The sequence below is a fragment of the Rhinatrema bivittatum genome, chromosome 6, assembly GCF_901001135.1.
Source record: "Rhinatrema bivittatum chromosome 6, aRhiBiv1.1, whole genome shotgun sequence".
Classification (NCBI taxonomy): domain Eukaryota; kingdom Metazoa; phylum Chordata; class Amphibia; order Gymnophiona; family Rhinatrematidae; genus Rhinatrema; species Rhinatrema bivittatum.
The window spans coordinates 92,742,069-92,758,055 of record NC_042620.1 but is presented as its reverse complement, the minus strand read 5'-3'; the positions used below and the strand labels follow the sequence as shown (position 1 = coordinate 92,758,055).

The window sequence follows — 15,987 nt, the reverse complement described above, 5'->3', positions numbered from 1 at the left end:
CAAAGTTTCCTCAGTTTGTTTTTGTCTGAGCTATCACATAGATGGTTATTACAGTCTCTTGTGACTAATGCTATAAGCACTATACTATAAGCCCTGGAAGCGGGTTAAAAAAATAAAATAAAATAAATTCTTCTTGCTAACCTTAGCGACTCTCAACAGTACTTGTCAGTACTATTAAAAATAAATAAATAATGATATCAAGGAAACCATCCAGTGGATTCAAGACCTGCCCCAGTGGATGCGTCATGTCCAAAATGGATGGACACAAATTATGCTATTGTTGCCTATTTCTGAAACATGACTGATCAAATTGAACAGCATGTAGATGGATATCTCCCTGCTCCCATAGATCCAGAGCAGTGAAGATCACCTCCCTAAAGTCATTCAGGAAAAGCAGGTCTGCCTCGCAGAGCCACCATCCCTCTTTATCCTCAAGAACCATAGATTCCGTAGGTAGAGATGACCCAGATTGGATGAACCACAAAGCATCGAGTCTGCAGCAACCATGGTTGCCTGATTCGAGAAAAGCACCAACAAACTAAAGTATTGAAAGTCATCGATGCAGAAAGAGTTACCATCCAAAAAACCCCAAAAAACACCAATGCATCATCAACAAACTGAGGCAGATGCATCAATAGTATCGAAGGATCTGAAGCAATTTGCTTTGAAAATGCATAAGCCCTCCGATGCACTGACAATCTTGTCAAAAGCACTGAAGCAGTGTGAGGCAAAGAAGTCAATGCACTCTATGTATGAATCAATGCACATATCATCGGCACACCCATCACATTCTGTGGCAACATCCTCAACACATAAATCATTAATGCACGCAACAATAATTGCACCGGAGTGACCGAACCACACTACCTTGACACACTCGACGCATGAACTATCGAAGCTATTAGTGCATGCTGTGTCAAAGAAAAAATCAACAATGCAAAATCCTCTGCAGACTCAACTCTTCTTCCCATGCATGACCCAACTTCTGTTGAAGCCCCACACCCTTCTCCGAGGTCTCTGCTTTCCACTTCTTCAAAGAAGTCAAGGGAGAAAGAGCAGCATCTGCCACTGCTAGCAGTTCAACCAAAAGAAAGATATACTCATGAAAATTTAAGAGCAGCACTATCAACACAGCTCTATACTGCTTATGGAGCCTCACTGACAGAGGTCCAACTGTGCCTACCACCCCCTATCACCACCTCTTTACCAGTTGCCCAGCTGTTGTCTCAAGAACTTCGTGTACAGTCTTATCAATTATGCAACTTGCTTCCAATCCTCTGTCAATAGCAGAGCAAGAAACTATCCTAGTTTTGGAGGAAGATGGACCACCTCTTACTCTGAAACAAAGATTGCAGCAAGCCTAAGGAACAGATAGTGTTAGAAATGTCTTTACTTCCTCACTTCCAACTTCTTCATTATCAGGTCATAAGAGATCCACATCTAATGAAATTCCACCCCTGCACCCAAAACCTTCTGAGGAACTGAGTCCACCATGGTCACCTCAGTCCTCCTGGTCTAGTCATTATTCCCCTGGGGAGTACCCCAATAGCTCCACGGGCATTCCATCTGACCCGCTTCCAGGGCCGCTGGATCACACAGCTCCACCAGAGGACTTAACCTACTCTAAGTTTGTGCATAAAGTAAGTATGGTTATAAACATTTCTATAAAAAAAGAATAATACCCTAGAGCAGACGTTATAGAGATTCTAAAGATTTTAGAAATCCCCACTGAACCATCAGCTATATCAGCTCACACAGTATTAGACTCCTTACTTGTGAAGATGTGAGAAACCCCTCTCAGATTTCATGGTAGCCCGCAAACTGGACCTGACGTTCAGAATTAAAAAATCAGCAGGTTATGGCATAGTACAGCTCAATTATCATCTCCCCAAAGAGAAGTTCAAAATGAATTTATAGGACCCATTCTTCCCTTCATTCATCAAAATGATTGGATGTGCTCCTTAGATCTTAAGGATGTATATGCACACATTCCTAAATACCCCTCCGTTTGATGCTAACTATGCTTCAAAGTGGGAACTCACCACAACCAATACAAAGTCATTCTGTTTGGACTGTCAGCAGCCCCATGAATCTTCTTGAAATGCATTGCAGTAATAGTGACCCATCTGCACCATCAGGGTATTCAAATACTTCCCTACCTAGACAACTAGCTCCTAGTAGCCCCATCAAAGGACACTTTTCAAACCCATCTACATTTATCAATTCAGACAATACTATCATTGGGGTTCATGATAAACTTTCAGAAATCATTTATTCAACCCACTCAATGGTGTCAGTTCAAAGGACCAGTTATAAATACGCTATAACATCAAGATTTTTTGACACTGGAACAAGCACACAATCTATTCTAAGCAGCAAGAACATTACTAAAGAAAATAGTTTTCACAGCATGTGAAGTCCTAGTTCTCCTTGGTCACTTGGCTGTTTCCATTCATGTTGTTCCACTCACACAACTGCATATGTGATGCCTTCATTGGGGGTCTAAGAGCATAATGGAATCAACGTCTACAACAAGCACATACCAAAATATGGAGATTTAAAATGATCATGAACAGAACTCAAGTTCTGATGATGTTTTGGCCACTGTGTGCTTCTGGGGTCTAGTGAAGTTGGAGGAACTGCCATCACAGCAAGGCTGACTCTCACTATTGTTGCAAACATTTAAAAAACCCACATTTTTTGGGATGATTGATCACATGAACTGTGTTTTAAAAAGCATATACAAAAAAGCATCTGTACAAGTGCTGTATTCAGCAGTTGATTATCTCTAGTGCTTATAGCATTCGTGCCCAATACAATATTGGGCAAGTCCAGTATCCAATTATGATGCTGACACAGTTACATCCTTTTTAAAAGTAACTCTCTTCTTAAAAGTGAAAAGGATGGTATTCAGAAGTACTGGTTTGGCAATTTAAAAATTGGATATTTTTTCTCATTTGTTTTTCTGATTGTTAATTATGTGGGTTTTCCACTCTGTTTCATGTTTTACAGTTTTGTGCTTATGCTAGTAATCAAGGCATGATGGCATGGTTTCATTTTAATAGTTCCTTTATCAGGAGATTTTGGTAACTGATGTTGGGAAGGTTGAAGAGACTTCTCAGCTCTGCTGCTGGACAAGGGTCCGAAGTGATCAGGGCCATATGATAACTCAATTTCCTTCTGCTCCTATGCTAACACACCTGATGTTTTATTTATAAGAGACAGTGAAGTGCTCTACTGTGCTTTGCAGTCTTCCTGAATTATTTCAAGCAGTTAGTTGTAATCTTATCTCATTTTAAGAATTGCTTTCTCATGCAAGAATTGATACTAATTGTTATTTTAATATATAATCATGGAAATCATGTGACTACAGTTTACCAAAAGGTACTGATATGTGTCATTTGTTTAAAGGCAGGAACTGCAAACCCTACAGTGAAATTATTTGTTGTGGATACACAATCTCTTCAAAATGTGATTCACCAAGAAATTGCAGCACCTCCTGAGATAGTCTCAAGGTAAACAATTAATTTATTCTATAGAGGATTAATGATTCCCAACTTCAGTACTTGTGGTTCCCAAATAGTTCTCGTTTCTGAGCTATGCACGATCTGGGCTGACAGTGTTACTTTTCATATTTTGCTAACCCTGCAATGCAGAGTTGTGGAGGAAGTGACATCATGGACAAGAATGGCTGGTTACCTAAGCACAGAGCTCCCATCGGATGCACCTTAAATCTTTTTTTCAGCTTACAGAACCAACAGAAACTTTTCAATTTACTTCTCCAAATCTCTTTTTTTGTCAGTAACTTGACTACCAGTGGGCAATTAACAATTCTAAGCATTCTGCTGGCCCTGGAGATATTCCTTCACATTAAGTGAAGTGCATGTTGCTGCGGCCTGCTTCAAGAGTTGGAAGTTGAGGATGATGAAGTAACCAACAAGAGGCAGATTATTACAAAAGCTGAACTGAAATTATGGTTTAAGGAACTTAAAAACAATATTGAGATTGTGAAAAATGATGTGTTAGACATTGTTGCTGATCTTCGCAAAGATTTTTGTTATCTGTAAACCGATGAGATGTTCCCAACGTTCGTCGGTATATAAAAGCCATTAAATAAATAAATAAAATAAATATACTTGATATTGGGTCTAGAGTTGAGCTTGAAAGCAACTGGAGGAGCAAGAGGAGTTTGTTCAGGAGCTGCAGAGACAAATAAATAGTGTGTGTGAAGCCAGTAATGATCTGCTGTTATAATTAGGTCCAGAAGAAATAACTTTGACCAGAGAGATCCAGGAAACAAATGATTATGTGGACTGGACCTCATGGATGTAGTGCAAAGACTGTGTAAACATTACTGAAGAAAACAGAGGCTCAGCAGCAGAAGCTGGGCTGAAAATAGATCATGCTAATCAAACTCTGGGAATTCAATGCAATAATTTGCCAAGAAATATTGTGGTGTGACTCCATGGTTTCAGGCTCAAGGAACAAATCTGAAGAAAGCATATTCCCTTTGGAAAATAGTTTGGGAAGGCACCCAGGTTGAAATATGTAGTGATCTATCTACATTAACCCTTCAGACATGGTAGGATATGAAGAAGTGAATGATAGCTTGAGAAAAGGAAATGTGTAAAACTGCTGGCTGTATCCGTTGGGACTGACATTCACAATAATACATGGCAACATCTACAGTGTAAAAACTAAGGAAGAGGCACAAGGTGGGGCGGCTGCCAGCTGGTGATTCTTCTAGAACTAAGAGACAACATTCAACTTCCCACTGAAGAGGAATTTTTATAAGTGGCAACATATTCCTCAAATTAAGACAATAATCTGAAGTGACTGAACTACCTCTAGAGGGACTCCTTCACTTGTTATACGGTGCTAGTAGCACAGTATTTTGACTCTAGGCAGATCTTGGCAGGGACTGCATGTTTTGAACATTTTTTTAAACTGACCCTAAACTTTTGTTTTCCGAAATCACATCCTATTTTTACCAGGGTATTCATGCCACTGGATAAGAGAGCAGGGAAATGATTTCTTTTCTTATTTTCTTATTAACAGATGGTATAGGGGGGGAATGAGTGAGATAAAGGCTGGGTATGAAGGGTATTCATTTGGGTAGTGAGTGGGAGGAAACTTGTTTATGGGTGAGTTAGGAGGTTTATGGGAAGCAAAACTCTGCTACCTGGGATCAAATTTTATTTTGTGTGCTTTCCCTTCTGCAGTTTGCATACTGTGTTTGAATGTAAGAGGCTTAAATAGTCATATGAAAAGGCAATTAGCATTAAAATAAATTTTAAGAATAAAGGCAAACAAGTACATCTTAAATGGGCTACGCGGGTAAATTTCAGGGTTTATGCGCATGGATGGACCTTGCGCGCGCCGCGCACAGTTTACAACGGGCCCGGCCACGGGCATAAACCCTGGTATGCACCGAATTGCCGGAACTTTCCAAAGGGGCGGGCTGGGGGGCGGGGCAGCGTGCAGGCCAGGACAGCACCATTCTACACTGTCCCGGGGAAGCGTGCACCGGCCGGCTGCTGGCACGGGGAGATTACTTCTGCTTCAGAGGAGCAGTAAGTACCAAAATAAAAAACTTGGGGATAATTTGGTATGGTTTAGGGGGCAGAGAAGAGAGGGGAAGAGGGAGAAAGGTTAGGTGGGGGGGGGGCTAGGGAACTGGGAAAAAGGCCGATCACATTGATGCGTGTAATTGCAAAATTCCCCCCCCCCCCATGCGTGCGAGTCATGGACCACCCACACATGCAGTGCAGATTTTAAAATCTGGCACGCATGTGCACGTGGCCATCGGATTTTATAACATGTGCGCACCCATAATCTCTCTAGCTAGCTGCAATCAAGGTAGGGAGAGAGTAAAGTGTACAAATCTACTCTTCTTTCACCTTTCATGTCTCCAAATCACATTAAATCTTCACTGATGGTAACTGTTCTGTTTGTACATATGACTGTGCATGTAAAACTGCCCCCCAGAGCACACTTCTCCCCACAAATCTCACTCCGAGTTCATAATGCCCACTCTTACAGTACTGTTAAAAAGTTCCAATACAAGTCAGCCTCCACAGAGGCACTCTCTCTTTCTCTCCTCTCCTCTCCCAAACCGGGATTTGCGACAAAGCCCGTAACGCATAGCTATTGCAGTCATAACGCATAGAAAAAAGGTGCAGTTAAATCCCGCGATAGTGTGCGTTACTTTCTCGCATGCCACGTTAACCAGCCCTCATTTCCATTTACTCTGCCCAAACTCTTCCCACTCAAATACTAATATTAAATTTGCATACACATTTCACGATGCGGTATTTATCGTGCACGTTGCAGCCTTTATCGTGGGAGTTAGGGCCCTAACGCATTTTGATAAATGAACCCTGTAAGTTAGACAGATAATATTAGACATTTTTCAGAGGAGGTCTAAAGTTATCTGGCCTTATGTAGCTGGATAACTTGTTATTTCACTGGATGTCTTCAAAAGCTATCCAGTTAAGTAGCACTTTTGATAAAAAAAAAAAAAAGAAGGAAGAAAGAAAGAAAGAAAAAGATGTAAAGGGTTCAGTGGCCCAACTCCCTCCTTCCCCCAAAAACTTTCATATAGAGGACTGCTGGGCCATGCATTCCCCAACCTCTAAATCTCTCCTAAATGTTTCTCTCCAGAAGCAGGTTTGTGATAGAACTTTCAAAAAAGACCTGAAAAATCTTCTGCTTAAATTAGCATTTGACTAAAACTGCATAGCAGTCATTAATTGTAAGAACTAGCAATGAAGCTAAGGTTAGGAAGTTGCTTACCCATGCAGCGTGTATAGTTTACTGCACCACGTGTTTAAGACTTTGAAATTTGAATTGGTTTTGTGTTGATTTGGTTTTTTTTTTGTGCTGTTTTATGAATATAAGCATTTTTAGCCACCCAGAACATGGGATAGAGTGGCCTAGAAATATTTAAAATAAATAAAATAAACAAATAAATATTCCAGGTCTACAGGTCAGGCTCCCCTCCCCCCCCCCCCCCCCCCCACACACACACTTTCCCAGTTCTCTTCAAATTAAAAATCAGGCCAGTTCCCCAGACTCCCCTCCACCCATCCGCAGTCCCTATGTCCTGCACACTCCAAACAGCCTCCTCCATACTTAAAATCCTCTGCTGGGAGTGAGGTAAGCACTTACTCACTCCCAGCTCTGTTCTGTATGAAGCAACACAGGAAGCATAAGCTACCCATAGTTTATGCTTCCAGTGCTGCATCTGACTGAGTAGCACTGGGAGTGGGTAAGTGCTTACCTTCCTCCTGGCAGAGGATTTTAAGGAAGATGGGGAGGGTTTTGCTTTGGACACTTGACTGGGGACTGTTGACCTACCATCTGAATGCTGGAAGGGGCCATGAAATCAGCTTGGGGAAAAAAAATCTTCCCCTTTTCAAACCCTTTTCTCTGGCTTTTACCTGGAGTGGCAGAAAGGATCCCCAGGCTAGTATTGATACCCTCCTCTGATGCCAGTGCTAACAGGACCTGCTTCTGCAGATCATGCTGCATTCCAGTGTTTACGAGATGCCCCATTTGCTTCCCTTGACTGATATCCTTCTTGCAGTGAATACACTGAGCAAAACATGGGTCCTCATTCACTTTAAAGTGCCTCCAGATCAGGGATTTCTTCTGCAATCCCTTCTCTATATCCTTGGAGACTGATGCTGGCATTGAGGTGTAGAGGGTGGAATCTGAGGAAAAATGTCAAGGTCATCACTCATGCTTTCTACTTATATTGCCTGCTTTTTCTGGGGATTAATCTCAGCATCATCAGTATTATCTTTTTCCCCCATCACCTCACTGGAGGCTAAGATGCTATGGATTAAACTTTCTAACGTCTCTTTGGCTACTAGCTATTCAATGTCTTCTGATTCAGAGAATCCCAGAAATGATTCATCCTTAGAATCAGTTGGTGAAAATGCTGCCTTCACTGCCTCAGAAGCAAGAGCCAAAGAGGCGCACACTGATGTTTTTGGGCATTGTACTTCTGCTACTCTTTCCCTGATAATGCCAGTTTTGGATGGCTGTCCTACCTTTTTCTTCTGCTCCAAAAGAAGAGGGAGAGGAATGGGTAGTAGTAACCATGCTCTCCAAATTCAATTTCTTCTGCATTGAGCTGCCTTCCTCTCCTGCCATTCTGGACCTAAATAAATTTATCATTAATTTAGGTGTAGGACTGGATCTTTTATTGCTGCCCCTGCCTATCCTGCCAGCATCCCCTCTTCTCTCTTTTCCTGACATGGTTTGGTAGAGTGGCTAGTGTGACAATGAATTTTTTACCTTACTTTTGCTATCTTTTTCAAACAATGCTAGTGTGCAGGCCAAAAACGTTAGTTGTGTTTGGGGTCAAATTTCTGTTTTGTTTAGGGTTTTTTCCAAATTTTTTTTGTTTGCTTTTTTAGGTTTTGGAAATAGTATATACTATTCCAAATTGTGCTCACTAAAACCAATAGAAGGAAATACACAAAGTTTTTCTTTTTTTCTATTATTTTGTTTTGAAAATGATATGAAACAACATAGACAATGTCAACATCTATGTTGTTTCAAATGAATGCACATCCCTCGAAAAATACCAGATGCAATGTTTAAATGGATAGAAAGAAACATGTTTTGCTATATTTAGAGAAAAAGGCCTCCCAGGGTAGCAAAATCTATACTTTACCAGTCTAAAGACCAAGGTAGCGTGGGGGTACCCATAATTTAAAAAACTATTTTGTGGCATTCCAGCTGAAACCTTTAGTAGAGTGGCACAGAACTTTTTCCCTTAAACAATGGGCAAGAATCATCATATAGCTATCCCTGGTTATTTGGCAAAGCAAGAGATCATAGGTGTTTACTAAAACCCTTATATTAGTTATGGGATGCTGTTGCAAGCATGGACGGCTAGTCGAGAGCGTGAGCCCCTGTGCTATGATGCAACCGATACAACCCCAGGGCTGGCTGTGATCCACACTGCTGGTGGGCTAGCTGAAATAGGAAACTCTCTTGACTTGGAACAGGAACACTCTTGACTTGGAATTAGAATACTTGAACGTCCAATATGCTCTAGGAACTGAGAACCAGCAACCCATGCTGTTCTCTGGGGTAGCTCTCTGGCCACTCCAAAAGCCCTTTTGAACTGCCACTTGGAAGTGGTTTGAGTATAAGGACAAACAGAGGCTGAGGACTCAGAAGATGACTCTGGAGACGTGGACAAGATGCTGAAGACTTGGACATGATGAAGGCTCAGGACTTGGAACATGACAAAAATTTTGAGAGAGACCAGCGCCACTGCGCACCCTACACAACCCCGGGGCTGGCCGTAGACCACACCAATAATGGCACAGGCACTGGACTCAAAGACTTGGAACAAGGCAGAAGCTGGAACAAGAACTACAAAGACCAGGGGCAGGACTCAGGAACTTGGATTGAGACTCAGAATCAGGAATTCGGACTAGGAACTCAGAATTCAGACTCAGACTATAAAACCAAGGAAGGACTTCCAAAGACTTGAACCAGCAAGAATATTCTGAAGACTCTAGATAGGACAAAGGCTTGGAACCAGGAACAAGTCAATGACTTGGATTCAGGAACAAGGTGAAGACTTGGATTCAAGTACAAGATGAAGAGACCACAGGAACCAGGAGAACAGGAACATGAAATAGGAATCATGGAGGAGCTTGAAACCCCTAGCAGACCTTTGTGAAGGCTTGAAGAACTGGCTGAAGAGCCCTTTTATAGGGCTAGAGGAAGGATGTCATTTGGAGGGGCAACAGAGCTTTTCCCACCGTGATCCCTTTAAATTCTAAGCAGTGGCACGCAAGCACCTAGGGAGGCTGTGCCAGGCAGGATCGGATGCCAGCAGCGGTTCAGCAGTGTCATTGTCATTTCCACCACATGGAACAGGTGACATCAGGACTGCACAGCTAGGCAGAGGTGGCGTTTCCAGGAGCAAGGCGGCCCAGCAGAGTTGTGGTACACAGACCGAGAAGAAGATGGCAGAAGTGGTGGCTCACTGCCACATGGCAGACTGGCAGCGCCAGCAGTGCAAGTGGAGTCAGGAGGTGAGTGAGGCCACTCTCAGGTTCCTCCCATGAATGGAATCACAACAGATGCTTACAGAGTGAAATTGGGAGTTAATAAAATATGTTTCCTTCTAATCCCCATCCATTATAGCCAAACGTTTCCAACAGGACTAGTGTCAGAAGCTTTTAAAAGGTGGGAGAGACTGGGTTTTTGTTTTTTGTTTTTTTTTCTTTTTTAACACTTACATAATAAACATTTCAAATATAAATTTGAAATACAATATCCACATCTCAACATATAACATTAAACATAAATGGTGTACTCCTCCTGGTCTTTCTGAAGTGTTAGGGAGAAGTTCAAGTTGATTCTCCCTGTTGGGAGAAAAAAGTCTCTTGCTGCAGGATGAGCTTATCTATATTCTGGTTCAAGGAAGCTATAGCAATTGCTGTGGGATCAGTTGCAGCTGAGGTTGCCCTCACTGCCACTTCAGTTCTGGGCCTTGTAAGGATCTGAGCGGTGCTCCTGTTTTTAACCTGCTGGATCACTTCATCCTCTTCAGCCCATCACCATGATGGCCTGTAATAGCTCATGGAATGTAATAGGATTCTCTAGGCAGCTCTTTTTCATCCTCCTCCGCAGGTTGTCTTCCCTTAACCCAAAAACAAATTTCACTTTGACCATGGCCTCATGGGCTCCCATGCAGGTAGCATCTCTGGCGATCACCTTTGTAGCCTTTTCCTGTAGGCTGTAGGCATAATCTCTGATACTTTCCCTAGGCAGTTGTTTCCGGGCATAGAATTCCTTCAGCCTCCCCCTAATTGGTGCCTTGTCTCCATTTACTCAGAGCAATAGTGATTTCTATTCTGAGGCAGGTGCATACTTCACAGTGTTCTTAGCCTGGCCCTTCAAGTTGTCCTTGACCATCACCAATTAATCTCCTTCTGAAATGTGCAGAATCTTCAGGGCCTCTTTGGTCTGAGTGATCCATTCTTCTACAGTCAAGTCCTCAGGCCCCACATTGTTTAAATAACCAAGTCTTGTTTAAATAACCAAGTCTTAAGCCTTCTAAGGCTTAAGACTTGGTTATTTAAACAAGCCTTTCCAGAAACTCACTGATTCAACATAGCAATCATTACTGTACATTCAGCACAATGTAAATAATTGCTCTTCTTGCCGTTGAGTTTCTTATGCTTTGTTCTTCCTCTTCCCCCAGTTCCAGCACCCCTGTTTTATTGTAACTTCTGCTTCTCTTCGCTTTGTTAATATCTAAGGTTATTGTACCCCCGTTCCATGTAAACTGACATGATATGATTGTATCATGAATGCCGGTATAGAAAAGCACCAAATAAATAAATAAAAATAAATGTGCTCCACTGAAATCTGATATTTTCTTGTCGTGGGAGACTATAATGCTGGGTACTTTTTAGGACTCTCAGTTTTTTCACCACATTCTTGGCTAAGGACAGTGCTTCTTTCTGCTTCTCCCTTGCCAGTCGTAGAGCTTAAGCTTATTCCCCAAACCTGGTCGCCTGGTCATCCAATTTTATTTCAGTGATTCAAATTGGGCCTTCAATCCTGGCACTGGGAGGTAAGACTGAACTATGGTGGGGAAAACAAGCTACTCTTAGGTGACACAGCCCCAAAGTAAAGATGCACACTAAAAAAAATATTTTGTAACAGTTACAGAAATTCTCACTGACTAATCCGTGACAGGTTTTGAGTACAGGAATGGATCTGGTTGGATAAGAATCAATCCTGTTCTTGTGATGCCAATTGTAAACCTCTCCCCTATTGTGGGAGGGGCCACAAAAATAACTCCACCTCTCAGCTGTGTGTTTAGGGACAGACACATGTAATGCACCCACACAACTAAAGGGTCTCCTAGGGATGGGGAGGAGAGGCTGGAGCAGAGAACAGAAAAATAAGTAATAACATAAAATCAGTGCATGCACAGTTTACACAGTGCATTAGGATTTTTATACTCTATAGCAAACACAGACAAATGGCATAATAGTGAAAAAAGAAAGAAGATTTTATTAACATTTAAAAAAGGATCCAGGGGTGATCCGGAAACCATAGACCGGTGAGCCTGACTTCAGTGCCGGGAAAAATTGTGGAAACTGTTATAAAGAATACAATCACAAAACATTTAGATAGACATGGTTTGATGGGATTCAGCCAACATGGATTTACCCAAGGGAAGTCTTGCCTCACAAATCTCCTACATTTTTTTGAAGGGGTGAATAAACATGTGGACAAAGGTGAACCAGTAGATGTGGTGTATTTGGATTTTCAGAAGGCGTTTGACAAAGTCCCGCATGAGAAGCTGCTAAGAAAACTAAAAAGTCATGGGCTAAGACGCGATGTCCTTTTGTGGATTGCAAGCTGGTTACAAGACAGGAAACAGAGAGTAGGATTAAAAGTTCTGTTTTCACAGTGGAAAAAGGTAAACAGTGAAGTGCCTCAAGGATCTGTACTTAGACCGGTGCTTTTTAATGTATTTGTAAATGATCTGGAAAGGGGTACGATGAGTGAGGTGATCAGATTTGCAGATGACACAAAATTATGCAGAGTAATTAAATCTCAAGTGGATTATGATGAATTGCAAGAGGACCTTGTGAGACTGGAAGATTGGTCTTCCAAATAGCAGATGAAATTTAACGTGGACAAGTGCAAAGTGAATCATATAGGGAAAAATAACCCTTGCTGTAGTTACACTATGTTAGGTTCTACCTTAGGAGTTACCACCCAGGAAAGAGTTCCAGGTGTCATAGTGGATAATATACATTGAAATCGTCAGCTCAGTGTGCTGTGGCAATCAAAAAAGCAAACAGAATGTTAGGAATTATTAGGAAGGGAATGGCAAATAAAATGATGGATGTCATAATGCCTCTGTATCACTCCATGGTGAGACTGCACCTTGAATACTATGTTCAGTTCTGGTCACTGCATCTCAAAAAGAATATAGCTGCATTGGGGAAAGTGCAGAGAAGAGTGATAAGTGATAAGGGGCATAGAACGGCTACACCATAAGGAAAGGCTAAAGAAGTTAGGGCTGTTCAGTTTTAAGAAGAGATGACTGAGGGGGATATGATAGAGGTCTACAAAATCATGAAAGAACTTGAACAAGTTAATGTAAATTGGATATTTACTTTATCAGATAATAGAAGGACTAGGGGGTATTCCATGAAGTTAGCAAGTAGCACATTTAAGACTAATCGGAGAAAATTCTTTTTCACGCAATGCACAATAAAGCTCTGGAATTTGTTGCCAGAGGATGTGGTTAGTGCAGTTAGTGTAGCTGGGTTCAAAAAAGGTTTGAATAAGTTCTTGGAGAAGTCCATTAACTGCTATTAATCAAGTTTACTTAGGGAATAGCCACTGCTATTAATTGCATCAGTAGCATGGGATCTTCTTAGTGTTTGGGTAATTGCCAGGTTCTTGTGGCCTAGTTTGGCCTCTGTTGGAAACAGGATGCTGGGCTTGATGGACCCTTGATCTGACCCAGCATGGCAATTTCTTATGTTCTTATTTGGGCCTTAGGGATGGGAAAAGACCCCCACCACGAGAATCCTTTTCTTCTATTAAAAGTGGCAAGCAAGTTTGTACCCAGGGAGTCCTGCAGTGGATACAACTTTTGTGATTGCAGTTAGTTATGAATATATGGAAAACTAACTTTGATAATGAGGAGGGCAATTTTGAAATTGATTATGGGGCTTGCAAACTCATTTTTTAAGGGAAACTCCCATGGCAGTTTTGAAAATGAAGGTCGGTGGGCACAACACACAGGCTCAGACTGACCATGTACTTGGCGTCTGCATGGATGTAAGTGCAAAGCACACACACTGGAAAGTATGCCCAGAAATTTGCAAATGCGATCTCTGCATGTACTTTGATTCCCACCTCCCACCTACTGCGTCCTGTCCCTACCACTTTTTTTATGTCAGTGAAAAGTATGTGCACTGTAAACAATGCATGTACTTTTACAAACCCCACTAACAGGGCAGCAGTAATCCAAACACATTTATATGCGAGGAGAAAAATACTTCTACCAGCATAAAAAGGTTGAATATTGCTTCCTAAGACAAGTGTTAAGCAATGAAAAAACTACAGTAGTTAATTATCTCTCTGGCTAAGGAAAAGCATGCAAGCTCTTGGTATTTGTTATTTGCAAACAAAGAGCGCCCTCTGCTGTTAATTAATGAACACAACTACAAGCCAATAGGAGCCTTCCATTTTCACAGCTTTTCATTGTTCCCTGGTTATTTCGAGTGCATAATACCTGCAACTTCAAATGCTGACACTTTCAGAAATGCACACTTACTTTGAGAGGACAAATTTCAAAAAGCCTTTTACCCTGGTGAGAGGGCTGTGCAAACACTGCACACCCTTAACCTGGCTAAAGATACACCTTGGGTTCCACATATTAAAGGGGAGGTATTCCCTGAGGCATGTTTGGATGGGAATAGAAAGTAGGCCTGCATTTTCCAGACAGATTTAACCTGCCTGGAAGGTTAGGTTTGCCAGCTAGCTCCAGATTTGCAGGGCAGGTTGATCCAGTCCTGGTTTTACCTCACTGCATGCTGAGACTTATTCTGCTTTTCCTATTTGATTCTCTAAGAAAAGCAAGGCTATATGTATTACCTCATGCGATGGAGTAAAACCAGGACTGGATCAACCTGTCCTGAAAATCTGGAGCTAGTTGGCAACCCTATGGAAAGCAGGTGCAGAGTGTGCAGGCCTCTTGTACCCTTGGCCAGTAGGCAGGGTCTTTCTCTCAGAAATTTTGAACAAAGAGTATGGGTGCAGAGTACCCACAGGCTTTGCACCTGGGCAGTCTGGTTTTCACAATTGCTTCCCCTTAAATGTTTTTGTTTAAATATTTCTCACTGCTAAAAGTGTTCCTGTTTTTAAAGAGCTTTACAAATGAAGAAAAATACCACCACTGTCTAGGATTCTAGCAATTCAGAAATATTTGGGGGGCCTTCTTTCTAGCTGAATGTTTCCAGTGACTTCAGTTTCAGCAGCTGGAGACGATCTGAAGGGGAGATGAGAAAAAGCACATAATGTTGCTCTTAAAATTGCTTATTTACATGTTGATAAACGGAGGCATGGCTGGGCAAAGTGGGCACTAAGAGACAAAGCTAAAGTTAGACCCTCTGAGACTGGTGAACCAATCTGCGATATTTACTGGGAGGTAGTGGCCCACCTCCAGGCAACTTTACTAAGATTACAGGAAATATTTTGCACTTTGCCATGGCCTGGAATTTTGTCTGTCCTTAGCTGTGGCAACGCTTGATGACGACCCAAGATCCTCAGTGTTAAAAGGGGGGGGGGCCCTCTGAAACCTCCTTACCTCCTTGTATCCAAAAATCCCTGGTTATCTCTGTGGACCATGACTGCTTATGGACTGTACATGTTAAAAAAAAAGTGTCTTGTTATTAAGCTGTTACTGTATCGATACTGTTAGGCCTTCCTAAATCTACCATAAAACCACTACAATTACTGCAAAACACCGCTGCCAGAGTACTAACCAGCAAAAAAAAAAAATCGGATCACATCACCCCTGTTTTAAGAAGTCTCCACTGGCTACCCATCGCGCAGATATCGAATACAAAACCATTACAATTGTACACAATGCCTTATACAAAACGGACAATACCTCGCTCAGCAACATGATCCAACTTCACAAACCTCAACGAAACACCAGATCTGCCCGCAAATTACTCATAGACATACCCCCTTATCCCATGGTGAAGCTTGCAAGCACTAGAAACAGAGCTTTCTCCATAGCTGGACCAAACCTATGGAACGCCCTACCACATTACCTCAGCTCTATTACTGAAAGCAAATCCTTTAAAAAAGAACTGAAAACATGGATCTTCAGCCAAACATTCAGAGATGGAATAGGCTAAACCACTTAACCCCGCCTTCAAATACCTCCGTCAACAACTTCCA

At 41.9% G+C, this 15,987-nt stretch overlaps 1 protein-coding gene across 4 annotated transcripts in view; it reads left to right on the top strand.

The window, feature by feature from the left end:
* The window catches only part of DPP4 (dipeptidyl peptidase 4), a 275,080-nt gene that overhangs the window by 203,637 nt on the left and 55,456 nt on the right, over nt 1-15,987 (top strand). For all 4 annotated transcript variants that reach the window (XM_029605604.1, XM_029605606.1, XM_029605607.1 and 1 more), the window contains one exon: nt 3,412-3,515. In XM_029605604.1, coding sequence (XP_029461464.1) covers nt 3,412-3,515 — 104 coding nt within the window. The remainder of the gene's footprint in view (nt 1-3,411; nt 3,516-15,987) is intronic.